The sequence below is a fragment of the Brassica napus genome, chromosome C2 (genome assembly GCF_020379485.1).
Source record: "Brassica napus cultivar Da-Ae chromosome C2, Da-Ae, whole genome shotgun sequence".
In the NCBI taxonomy this organism is placed as follows: domain Eukaryota; kingdom Viridiplantae; phylum Streptophyta; class Magnoliopsida; order Brassicales; family Brassicaceae; genus Brassica; species Brassica napus.
Genome location: NC_063445.1, coordinates 41,937,426 through 41,951,137, shown reverse-complemented (window position 1 = coordinate 41,951,137; position 13,712 = coordinate 41,937,426). Strand labels below are relative to the sequence as shown.

The window sequence follows — 13,712 nt, the reverse complement described above, 5'->3', positions numbered from 1 at the left end:
TTTAGCAGGAAGCGTTAGCGTCGTTAAAATTAGCGTTTTTATTTTTGTAGCTATTTTTTATTTAATTTCATGTTTTTTAATTAATAATCTATGTATCACTTTGATTGGTCATAAAGGGTGGAGTGAATTTAACCTAAGTTCCGTCCTTATTAAATCTTGTTTTTACTAAACTCCCATAATGGGATTCTTAATTAGAAAACGGTGGAAATTAGAAAAGATTCCTTGTTCTTTTACGTTATCTATCCATTGCCCCGAAACTTTAAAATTGTATTCAAATCCATCCATTGATAGACGATGGATGGCACATCGTTTGAGTTGGCCTTCCTCCACCTCCTTCTCCACCTCCTTCTCCGCCATCATCAACTCTTCTACGTTTCCAGGGGTAACTCTCTGATCCATCTACCGCAGACGCAACCGTATCGTCATTTCTAGCGTTATCAGTCTCCAGATCATGACTATGACTCATTATTACTCCATTTTTGTTGTTAGATCCAAACAAATCGAAGAACCTTTCGCCTCCGTCATAAATGGTGTTTTGAGCAGATGTTTTTAGCGGGAATCTCTGGAGAAACGCTGTTGGGTCGTTGGTCGCAGCTGTCGAACTAGCGCCAATTTCAGCCGCTTTTTGTAGTAACGCCGTCGCGGACATAATCACATTTTCGTTTGAGTTTTGTGTTTGGTCGCTGCTGAACAAAGAAGGGACAGAGAGAGTAGTAGCAGTAGTAGTCGAGCCAGCGTTTGCAGTCTGCGTAATGTGCTCATCGTCACTATTATTGTTATTATCAATGCATCCAGACGCAGCTCTAGCGTTTCCGAAATCCCAATCGTAGTCATGTGGTTGCGGTTGAGGTGGTGCAATGTCTTGTCCCATCCATAGGGAGAGTGAGGAAGAGGACGATGGAGGTGGCGGCAGGAAATGATGATGATGGTTTTGATTTGTTGGCGGTTGCGGTACAAATGGTTGAAGCGGTGAGTTTAGCGTTCCCATAAGATATTGATAGTTGAGATTAGTTCCTGCGGTTCTGGCGGTAGCGGCTAAACCGTTGAGGTGAGAAGCTGCGCTTTTTTTGGCGGTTTCTTCCGCTAAGGCGTCGCAGAAAGCTCTATAAGTGATGAAACTGTCTCGCCTGTTTCAGCCAAACTTAACTTCTTGATCAACATTTATTTTGACGCTGATAATATATATAGATATAGAAAGCCATATATATATATATACTAGGGGGTGTCCGCGCGGAATATTGTTTTTATTATTGTTAAGAACATGATTTTTTGGATAATGTAATTATGTTGTCGTTTTTATTTGTTAAGATCATTATTTGGTGTTTTTAGTGTGTTATGTAGTAATATATGATATGTTAATATATTTTGTGTTTGTTTTTCCGAATAATGTATTATTGTGTGTATAGTACTTGTTACTAGTGAAATGAGCATCTAATGTAAAAGAATATTGAATTTCAATAACTTTGTTGATTCTAAGATTAACGGGTTCAGCGTCAAAATTGTATTATATTTTTTTCATATTTTTGAAAATTATAACTTTTAAGATGTTTTTTGCCCTCTCCCTATATTTTGACCTTGAGTCATCACCGTCTGTGTATTTCGTTACCTTTCTGGTGTGCGGTGCTTCTCACCGTCACCGGAAAAAGACTTACATCTTTCTCTTGTTCTTCCTTGTCTTCTTCACCTGTGAGATTATATGGTATTTGTTGTAGATCGGGTTTATGAGTTTTCAGTTTTTCGGTTGATTCTCACGGCATTGTAGGTTGTTTCAGTCAATATTGACTGCTCCTCTTCTTCCTTAGATTTCAGCTGATATTAGGAACTGCTTCTTCTTGGTTGGGTTACAGTTTAGTCATTTTTGATGTTGTATTCCTCAACGTTGACTTACCGTCAATAGTCTCTGCTCGTCTTTGTTTTCAAGATCTAATTTTTGGTGTTCTGACTTTTATGCTCTCTTTCATAGCTCGAGGACGGCTTCATAGTTTGCTGATTTCGTTTCGTCTCCCTTTCCCTCTCTATTCTCGCATCTCTTTGCAGCTTTCATCGCATCTCTGGTGGCTCTCCCTTTCACCATGTTTGCCACTCGAGGTTTAGATAATGTTTTCGTTCATGCATGTTATATGGGCTTGGAGTTATTTCTGGTCTCAAGTTTAGTCTCTGATTTTTTGGTGGTTGTCTTCCATTCTCCCTCGCTCAAGTTATGTCTTTTCTTTCCATGTTTCCTTTGTATAGGTGTGCGGAGTTATTCTCTTGAAGCTTTGGTCCATTCTATCCAGAGCTTTGTAGTTTTTCACTTGCATGGCCGTGTTGTATATTCTTGTTTAGTTTATGAGGTGTTTCTTATCTTTTAGCTACTGATTGTGATTCCGGTGCTTTAGGCATATATGTTCATGCTTCTTGGTGGCTTTGGCCTTACGATTCTCCTTCTGACCCGTTTTCTTGATTATTTGCGTTGGTGCTCTAGTTTCTTATTCTTAGTTTGATTATTTTATGATATTAATAGTGAAATAAATATATAATTTGTAAATGAAATAATAAAAATTAGTAAAAATAATAAAATGGTGAAAATTTATGCTATTTTTAATTGTAAATAAATTAAATATTTAAAATATATTTTTATTATTTTATTTATTTCTTGAATTTTAGGGAATAATAAGTGTGAGAAGGATTAGATAGTATATAATTAGAAATTGATGGAACAAATTACAATAATCTAAAAGAAAAAAGATTTAAAATACAAAAAAAAAATATGAGGACACATGTCAACAAACCCCTATTCCACATGTCATAAGAAGTAAAAAAGCCAACTTTATATATATATATAGATATATCACAGTTTTAATTTATAAAATACTCAAACGTAGTTTGTACAGATTATAAAATATTGATTACCATTTTTTTGTATGTGGAGAAGAAAATTTTCAAAAGCTAGTTAACTAGTTATAGAATTTCGTCAAATAAAGTATTAATGTGTTAAAAAATTGACGCAAATTAAGTAATTAAAAAAACATGAAATGTTATTTTGTACCCTTTTTGTTAAAGTCATCACACAGTAAAACATTTCCCATGCAATAAACTTTACCCACTTCAACAAGACAAACAAAAACACATATAAAGTGACAAAACTAACTTTTTTTTTTGAACACCGTGAAAAAACTAACTTAAAAACTGAATGGGGCAAAACTATATAAGATACTATAATTACTAAATATCTTTAAAATTTTGAATTTTAACAGGAGCCTTAATAAAAATCTTGACAAACTTACACTAACTTAAAAGATTTTTGGTGAGCAAGTGCCCCACCCAATGTCTGTGTACGTTGGCCACTGACTCTAAAGCTATATTTGTAAAGCTTTGAACTTATATATATATGTACCTGGAGAAAATGGTCCCACAGTCGCAACGGTACTCTCTAGTACCACATGTCTTAGAATGAGCTTTGTAATCTGAAAGAACAGCGTATCTCTTGGCAAATTTCTCGCACTTCCACTACTAGAAAACATCGGTATTCTGACGGACATTCCGACGGAAAATGAAATCCTCGGAATTTCCTCGGAATTTCCTCGAAATATACCGACGGAATTCCGAGGAAATATCAATCCGTCGGAATATTCCGAGGAAATTCCGAGGAAAAATGTGTTCCTCGGAAAAGACCGATGAATTCCGAGGAAATAGTATAGGGATTTTACAAAATTCCGAGGAAATTCCGACGAACTAGTGATCGATCGATGCGTTTTTGGACATATACCCATCGATCGATCACATTGTTACGCTTTGGTCCATCTTAGTGATCGATCGATGCGTTTTTGGACATAAATCCATCGATCGATCCGTTTATAAAAAAACATTCGAGATTTTAAAACCCCAAACACTAGTTCCTCGGAATTTCCTCGGAATTTCCTCGGAATATTCCGAGGAAATTCCGAGGAACACTTGATATCCTCGATCGATCGATGGGATAATCTCATCGATCGATCACATTGTTACGCTTTGGTCCATCTTAGTGATCGATCGATGCGTTTTTGGACATAAATCCATCGATCGATCCGTTTATAAAAAAACATTCGAGATTTTGAAACCCCAAACACTAGTTCCTTGGAATTTCCTCGGAATATTCCGAGGAAATTCCGAGGAACACTTGATATCCTCGATCGATCGATGGGATAATCTCATCGATCGATCACATTGTTACGCTTTGGTCCATCTTGGTGATCGATCGATGCGTTTTTGGACATATATCCATCGATCGATCCGTTTAAAAAAAAATTGATGTTTTGAAACCCCAAACACTAGTTCCTCGGAATTTCCTCGGAATATTTCGACGGAATTCCGAGGAAGAAAAGGGTTTCCTCGGAATTCCCTCAGAATATTCCGAGGAAATAGGGTTTTTAAACCGAAAACAACGTTTTGCGGTTTGAATAACACCTATATAACCCTTATTAAGTGTCTTATGTTCATTATGAAGTCAAAAATTTGTTTCTTACCCTATAATAAACATTTTTCCGATTGTATGAACGAAATCCCCACAACATAAGAGAAACACTTATACACTTTAATGAACGGTAAAGGGAATACTTACAATTCGTTTTGAAATTTGTTATTTCATGGTTTATGCTCATCTATACAAAGAATCCTCAATGGTATGCATTACAATTGTATAAGAAATGAAATACGGCAAAAAAAAATTGATGTTTTGAAACCCCAAACACTAGTTCCACCGTATTTCCTCGGAATATTCCGAGGAAATTCCGAGGAACAATATAAAGTAATAGAAATACATGCACAGGATATTCTTTTTCCTCGAATTAATGAAAATATTTCGAGGAAATTCCGACGGATATTTAAGTGGCCGTCGGAATTTCCTCGGAATATTTTCATTTAACCGGGCAAACAAGCTGCCAAATATTTTGCGAAAATTGAAATTAAAAATACTGAGGGAATTCCGACGGAAAATATCCGTCGGACCCAAGGTTTTATAAACTCGAAACGCATCTTCTTCCCCATTTCTCTCTTCTTCCTCTCTGGCGATCTCTCTCTCCTTCCAGCGTTCTCCACCTTCTCTCGCGACGATCTCTCCGGAAAATCCTTTCCATTCTCTTACAAATCATGTAAGGACCATATCTCACTCTCTTAGGTCCTATTTGTTAGGTTTTTAAGTAGATTTGATGATTTTAGAAGGTTTTTGATAGATTTTTGTTAGGGTGATTGGGTAAGATTGTGATTTGTTGTGTAATAAGTTTAGAATTGTGATTTGGTTGTGTTGAATTGATTTAGAACTTTTTTTATAAATTGTTCATTATTTTTGTATTTACAAAACGTTTTTTCTATATAAATTCGATTTTACAAAACATTTTTTGTATATAAATTTGATTTTTGGATTTATAAAAGATGATTTCATATTTATAAAAATATTTATATTTATTAAAACTAATTTTTATTTATAAAACATTTTTTTTGATTTATAAACACTATTTTTTTATTTTGTATTTATAAAAACTATTTTTAAATATACAAACCGTTCTTTGTATATAAATTCGTTTTTTGGATTTATAAAAGATGATTTCATATTTTGAAATTAATTTTGTATTTATAAAATATTTTTTTTTGATTTATAAACACTATTTTATTATTTTTTGTATTTATAAAAACTATTTTGTATTTATAAAAAGATGATTTCATATCTATAAAAATATTTATATTTATAAAACTAATTTTGTATTTATAAAACATTTTTTGATTTATAAACACTATTTTATTATTTTTTGTATTTATAAAAACTATTTTGTATTTATAAAAAGATGATTTCATATTTATTAAAACTAATTTTATATTTATAAAACATTTTTTTATTTATAAAAACTATTTTATTATTTTTTGTATTTTAAATATGTTTTCTATTTCAATTTTAATTTTATATTTTTGAATTTCAATTTAAAAAAATAAATTTATAATTTTTTTTTTAATTTTGGAAATATTCCGAGGAAGTTTATCCCTCGGAATATTCCGACGACATCTTCCTCGAAATCTTCCTCGAAATATTCCGAGGAATTTCCGACGAACTTGTGGTCCTCGGAAATTCCGAGGAAATAGGGTTTCCTCGGAATTCCGTCGGAAATTTCCGAGGGATTTCCGAGGAAAGATGAATTTCTGAGGAGTTATTTCCGAGGACTTTTTTCGTCGGTATGTCGTCGGAATAGCGTTATTCCGACGACATACCGATGATTTTTTCCCTCGGTATGCTACTGTTTTCTTGTAGTGTTCCACCTCTTCTCGCCATGTTTCCTGCAGAAATGCTTTTTGATTCAGGTGAGATCTCCCAGAGCTCTAGAGGAGTGATGGTGGACACAAGTCTGCTCCGGGCAAACATAGACACGCTTCCTCACTTCTTTGCTTGTCCTCTGCTTTAGCTTCCACGGAAGATTGTGTCCTCTACGATGAAGCTGTAAGTTTTGGTCTCTTTGGAAACCTTTGCCACATACCTCGCATAGGAACGGTTCGTAGCCATCAAGGTCTTAGGAGACAAAGCTATGACTTCAGCTTCTGGATCTATGTAGATCATTAAGATTTTTTTGTTCCATTAGGTCAAATCGGAGACAAGAAAAAAAATGTTTTGTATTGGATCATGTTAGTCAAATTTAATGTTCTTTTTTCTTTTGCTTTCCTTTGTAGGGGTAATGCCGTAATGGTAATAACAAAACAATAAAGAACTTGTAAATATATTCTCATCGAAACCAAATACAGTTTCCAAATAAGAGAAGAACTCTTTTTTTTTCCACTGAATCAATTACTTGTAGACAAAGTTCGACACTCAAGAGAGGGGAGTGAAAAACAATAGCATAACAAATCAGGGAAATAATCAACCTGAGGAAATTAAATGAAAACCATCAAACACCAGTAGGTGAGAAGAGAGGAACGTGATGAACAGATCATCGAGGTAGCAAGAAGGATAGATGTCTCAGGCTGAAGCTTCTTTAGTCAAGAGCGATGAAAGCCAGGACGGACTGTTGGAGGACACATATGAAGAGCGCCTATTGTCTCGAACTACACTCTCTGCAATTTGAGATGCTATCAGGTTTTCATGGGAGGGGACACAGCGTAAGGTCCAAGACTCCCGTCTGATGAGGGAAGAACTCTATAGATCACAAAAACTGTTCAAATTAAATTTAGAAAAACCGTTTAACCTATCCAAATATCCAATAATCAAAGATACACAAGGAAAGTAATTAGGGGGGGGGGGGGGGGGGGGGGGGGGAGGGGAGTTAAAAAGGATTCTATATAGGGTTTTCTTTATAGGTGATGATCAAGCTTACCTTTATTATAAACTAAAATAGTTACGAGGATTTCCAGGCAGATTTCTTTTCTTCTTAACAGGAGGAGGATTGATGAGAGATTCATCATGATCCCGATTTGATGACCTCGGAGCAAATCCTGATCCGTTAGAGGCTGTCTGAAGAACTTCATCCGTCATATCTTCTTCTGGGGTTTTAACTTCTTGTAAGAGAAATTAAAAGTTGGTTTTGAATATAGTTGAGAGAGAGACAAAAGGGTAATATACGGGAGAAAGATAAAAAATACTAAGAAATCTGCAAGTTAAGTTTGAATGGGAAGGAAAAAAACAAAGATAAAGATATATTGGGTTCTCCACCTATACATCTAGCTTTTGTCTTAACATGTACCACTCCTTATATATCAGCTCATATATGCATATATATATACATATATATGTGTGTAGGTTTATGAGCATCTTGATCTGTTAAGCTGCTGCTGCCATTTTTTTTTTGTCGACTCAAGTTTTATAAGCCTCATGGACTAAAAAAGTACAAAGGCTAAGTTACAAATATTGATCTTGGCCCAACTACACAACCGATATCTTATCAAAAGATATTGCAATTCAGAACATAAACGTGTCACTCATGTAGATTAGGCTTGCTACGTGGCATTCATCTGAGTAAAGTGAGGACACCAAGCTTCTTCTCACCTCCGGCGAAGACGCAAACCAACCGGCGATGCTTCTTCCAATAATCTACGACAAGCTTGATTCCGCCGTAAGCTTCACTCTGCCACGACCTTAACTCCACTTAACCTTGTACTCCTTGGTATACCTTCCACCTTAACCTTGATTGCTTAAACCAGAGAAGCCTTTTATCCACGGTAATTTACGCCGGAGAAAGCTAAAGTTCGATCGAGAGAAGACCCTTTGCCGGACCGTCAAAGTAACGCCGACTCTTCTGAATCCATCTCATAATCGACTTCAGAATATATCAAACTCAATCCTTTTTTCAAGAAGAGATGCTTCACCTTTGACAATTAAGGCTAATCTTTCTTGTGAAGACAGATTCTCTGTGAAAGGGATTGAAGTGAACAGTGAAGAAGGTGTCTGCTTAGAAATCAACGGGATTAGAATTGAAACGAAGTGGAAAGTAAAGATAAAACCGATCAAAAGATGATCAGGATTTTATTAAATTTCAAACCAAACAGGAAAATAAAATCGAAGAACATGAAGAACAGATCCTAATTTGGTTTGAAAAGCAAAACAAAATCGCCTACGCGAAATTTTATATCCGCTATTCGGAAAAGAACATCGATCCTAAGATCGAAACTATATTACAGCAAAGAAACAAAACGATTTTTCCACCCTTCTAAATGATTTAGTTTTGTGAAGAAAGGAGTAGTTTTAGAGAGAATTCTCTCTCTAGAGAGAGGAGAGAGAACCTCCTGCTGCTGCCATTTTTATTAAGATAAAAGGGTAATTGTTATTTTCTCCTTTTCTTTACCAGATTATTTTAATAGGACATGGAGTGGATGGCGGTGGAAAATTATAATATGAAAGTTAGCAAAACAAAAAAAAATCATAAGATGAAAGTGATAGCAGCAGGGCCGATAGATTTTATTAAAATAAAGATGCAAAGATATAAAAATGTACCAGGTCTTAAATATATTATAGGCTACCTCTATGCCTGCAGTTCAACTATCAATTATTTTAATATATTAGACAATTTATATTCATTACTAGATGATTCTTCCGTGCTCATAGAAGGATATAAATATTTACAAAGTAAATACATTATAATAATTTGTTAATATTTAATTTTGATTTTAAATTATTTTATAATTTATATGGCTGATTTATTTTAAATACCATTTTTTTATTTTAGATAGACATGTTATTTTACTATATAATATCTCATCTCTTGGTTATTATTCAGATATATTAGATAACATTTAATTCTCCGATTCAAGCATAATATTTTTGTTCCATAGACTAAAAAGTTAATTAATTTTGTTATTTAATTTTAATTTGATTATTTTCTTAGGTTTGTAAATATATTTAATAAAAAATTTAATCTATATTGTTTTAGGAATCAAATTGTAAAAATAAACTAATGTGTAGGCCAGTTAAAAGTTACATAGATAAATATAACAACAATAATCTTTTGAAACCTCATGAACATATGAAACTTATAAAAAAGAACTAAATTGTAACAATTGGTTAATCTCACATATTTTTTATTAATACATATTGTTGAATCGTAATGTAATTTATATGTATAATACACTACTATAAATAATGTGGATCACTTTTTTTGATGAATAGCAGAGGTGGAAAATCATGGTTCACATGGATTATATGGTACATCTGGAATGGACGTAATAATATTCTCTTCAAGGGATACCTTAACACTTGATAGAAAAAGAATCAACATTTTGGAACTAAGTCCCAAACAAAGGTATCACAACAAGATACACAACCAAATATATTGGAGGATACAACTTTACCTCACATATTAGGGCGATGGTGCTTTACGGATGGCTCATCGAAGGAGAATGACACTTTTTGGGACAAGGTTGGTATAATATTTTGGAGGGTTTTGAGGGGCTCATGGGAGTAAGAAAAACGAGGGCTGGCCTTTCATCTTTACACTCGGAATTAGAAGCTTTCACATGGGCAATAGAAAGTATGAAGAATCTTCCACAGTTTTATATGACTTTGTAACATATTATATTTTAAATTGGTGAAGATGGTTTTAGAACCAGAAGAATAACCTGCTTTTACAATGTATTTTGAAAACATAAAACACTGAAGGAGAGCTTTAGTGACCTGGAGATCATACATGTTCCTCGAATGAAGAATACAAGAGCGGACAGTCTTCCACATAGTGCCATAAATGAGTCGTCTTACGTTGTTCATATGGATACATAATTACTAGTTTGGTTTGAAGAGTTTTAACCGAGTTTGTTTAAATTGATGAAAAATTGTAATTTTAGTTAAACATTTAATTTTGGATATAAGAATTTGTATTGATATAATTAATCATTTTGTATGTGAATCGTGTTACTTGTATTCCTTCAAATTAGTGATATTCATTGTATTCGTTTGGTTTTTCATCTTAGATGTATAAGTATATTTTCAAATTATTTAATAAGTTGATATATTTTTATTTTCAAAAATATAATTAGAAAATATAAAGTGATGATGGTTTTAAGTTGTATAAAGAAACATAATTGATAAAATTTGAAAGCTCATACAAAAAATAATTATAATATTTTGTAAACTCCAAGTAATTTTTACATTCTATTTTTTTTTAAATAAGCTGAAAATTATGTAAATAATATTAATGTAAGATTCAGAGTGGTTTGAGTATTATTATTATTATGGAAATATTAGGTTGTACAAATATAAAGAAAATATAATAAAAAAAGTAACAATGGTTTGAAGTTGTATAAAGAAACATAACCGATAAAATTTGAAAGCTCATTCAAAAAATAATTAAAATATTTTGTAGATTCTAAGTAATTTTTACATTATATATTTTTATAAAAATGAAAATTATTTAAATAATCTTAAATAAGATTTAGATTGGTTTTGGGTAGGCCTGGGACTTTTATCCGAGATCCGGATTCGATCCGAGATTCGATCCGGATCCGATCCGAAAATCCGGATATCCTGAGGGGCCGAATCCGGATCCGGATAGTAAAATGTTGGATCCGTCAAAGCCGGATCCGGATCCGGATATCTTAATTTTTAAGTCCGGATATCCGGATCCGTAAGTTTTATTAATAAATATTTCAAAAATAGTAATATCTATATATAAAAATTAATTTTATTTAATATATTTTCATTTTTATAATAATATATATAAATTTTATGTAAATTTTGTAATATTGTACATAGAAATAATTAAAGATGTTATATATATATATATATTTTAAATTATTGTTAATATTTTATATATATATTAATATTATTTTTTATTTATTTTAAGGATCCAAATCCGGATCCGGATATCCGCCGGATATTACAATTTTTAGGAGGATATCCGACACCCGGATATCCGAGAGCCCCGGATCCGGATAAGGATAGTAAAATTATGGATCCGCCGGATAAGGATCCGGATCCGGATACCTTAAAATTGCCCGGATATCCGATCCGTCCCAGGCCTAGTTTTGGGTATTATTATGATGGGTATATTAGGCTGTAAAAATATAATGAAAATATTTTATTTTATTTCATCAAAAGTATCTTGACTTATGATATTTACAATGTCTTTTGTAATTGTTTGATCAAAGTAGGTTTATAGTAAAATATATAATCGTAGTAATTTTCTAATATTTTTTATATTGCTTAATATCTATTTTAAAAGAATACTATATAATAAATTAAAAATAAACACAAAATTATTTTTGAGAAATCATTTTATATAAGTAAAATATTAAGTTAATTATTTAATTTATGGATTTTTATATATATGTAATTGGGTAAAGATATAAAAAGTATAAACTAGACCTACAAAAAATTAACAAAAAGTACAATGCAAAAAATAAACAAAACATTTCCATCATAAAATTTTAAAATACTTCTAGTTCATTAAATATATCTCAGTTTATTTTTTTAAGATTATCTGATAAAAGCAAGATTGTGTCTTTACTTTAATATCAATATTATGTTATTGTAAACTTTCCTTTTTATGAAACTACATTATATGTAAAATATATTTTTCTTTTTAAAATTTAAAATTTGTTTTTGATTTTAGAAATGTTTTCTTTATTATATATGGTACTTGAATACAATTATAAAGTAAAAAAAGGAAAGCTAAATAAAAAGAAAAGAATATATTTTCAATAATAGCAATTAGATATAATTAATAATTGTAGAATCATTAAGGATATCATATGTAGGAAAGTGATTCTCAAAAAATATTGTAGAGATTTTTTTATCACTATTCATAGATCCTTATTTTTATGTCTGGAAGGCTTGGAATATGGTATATTTAGAAGGATTAAAATGATAAGCTCTTTAGGAGGATAGACAGGGAGTCTTTGGAGTTAGTCCGATATGCGGAAAATGAATGCTAATTCTGGTTTAATGCAAATGAGATGGTAACCCACATTCCACAAGAGCATACACTACAAGAAAACAGCAAGGATTCTGAGGGAAAAAATCGTCGGAATTTCGTCGGAATATCGTTATTCCGACGACATACCGACGAAACAAGTCGTCGGAAATAATTCCTCGGAATTTCATGTTTCCTCGGAAATCCATCGAAATTTTCTTACGGAATTCCGAGGAAACAAACTTCCGAGGAAATTCCGAGGATCCCATGTTTGTCGGAAAAGTCCTCGGAATATACCGAGGGAGAGCTTCGTCGGGATATCTCCTCGGACGTTCATCGATCGATGCGTTTTTGGACATATATACCTCGATCGATAGGAATATACCGGGGGACATATTCCTCGGAATATACCGAGGGACCGGTTCCTCGGAATATTCCGAGGGAAACGTCCCTCGGTATATACCGAGGGAAAAGTTCCTCGGTATATTCCGAGGAACCTGTCCCTCGGTATATTCCGAACATTTTTTTGTATCATCGATCGATCGATGGCTTTATGTCCAAAAACGGATCGATCGATCGCGTAAAAAATATAATTAATTTTTTTAAAAAAATAAAATTTCTGAAATTTAAATTCGAAAATAGGAAATTAAAATTAAAATTGAAATCATATTAATTAATATTCAAAGTTTGACAAATAAAAATAAAACATTCCGAGTTTTTGGAAAAAAAAAAACTACAGGTCTGGCACGTCCGGGAACACTTCGTTCGGGTACATCCTCTGCATCATCTCCATCATTTGCTGGTTCAGCCTCCTCTGTGCCTCATAGCCCGCCTGTTGAGCCGCCATCTGGGTCTCCAACAAAGATATACGATCATCTTTGTCCTTCAACTGAGCCGTAAGTACTTCTGGATCAACAAAGGGCGGTGGTGCAGAAGAAGGAGGAACCGACCGGGTGCGACGACCCAAACCGACCAAACGTCCCTTCTTCTTTGGAACCGACTGAATAGAAAATAGCCAAATTTACAAATTTAAACCAAAAATAAATGAATTGAACTTTAAAAAAAAAGAACTTACGGATTCAACGATTTCGTTGATTCGAAACCGGGACAAGTTGGTCGAAGCCGTCGAAGCGTCATCCTCGGTTTGAAGCTGAGACACTTCGTCTACCACCTGAGTTTGGACCAGGTCGACCACGTCCCTCACAAGACCGTCATCAATCTGGCCGGTCTTCTTGTTGGTATACGCCCTCCTCATTAGGGCGAGATCATCAACTGGCTCGCCATCATTTTCTTCCGCCTTGAAAAAAAAAAAAATTAAAGAAACATTAGAAATTAGAAGAAATGCATAATAAATTAAAATTCTGAAACTCAAATAATTGA

General features: G+C 33.1%; 1 protein-coding gene and 1 long non-coding RNA gene across 3 annotated transcripts; both read right to left on the bottom strand.

Annotated features, from left to right (window-relative positions):
* Positions 1-271: 271 nt before the first annotated feature.
* Positions 272-6,559, bottom strand: LOC106384724 (zinc finger protein NUTCRACKER-like). Its single transcript, XM_048749083.1, has 2 exons — positions 6,480-6,559; positions 272-1,127 (listed from the first exon to the last, which is right to left on the bottom strand). Exons 1-2 carry the CDS (start codon positions 6,557-6,559, stop codon positions 272-274), a joined length of 936 nt encoding a protein of 311 aa, XP_048605040.1.
* A 141-nt stretch (positions 6,560-6,700) lies between these two features.
* Positions 6,701-10,460, bottom strand: LOC111203238. 2 transcript variants are annotated; one of them, XR_002656006.2, is made up of 2 exons: positions 7,311-10,460; positions 6,701-7,148 (listed from the first exon to the last, which is right to left on the bottom strand). It is a non-coding gene; the product is annotated as an uncharacterized LOC111203238 (long non-coding RNA). The 2 variants fall into 2 exon arrangements; XR_002656005.2 differs by having other exon boundaries at positions 6,701-7,132.
* Between the last annotated feature and the right edge of the window lie 3,252 nt (positions 10,461-13,712).

Excerpts from the sequence above, each read along its gene's own strand:
- LOC106384724 (XM_048749083.1), bottom strand. The coding sequence starts at position 6,559 with ATGATCTACATAGATCCAGAAGCTGAAGTCATAGCTTTGTCTCCTAAG. Across the intron at positions 1,128-6,479 it reads ACGAACCGTTCCTATGCGAG|GCGAGACAGTTTCATCACTT; the intron begins GTATGTGGCAAA and ends TGGCTGAAACAG.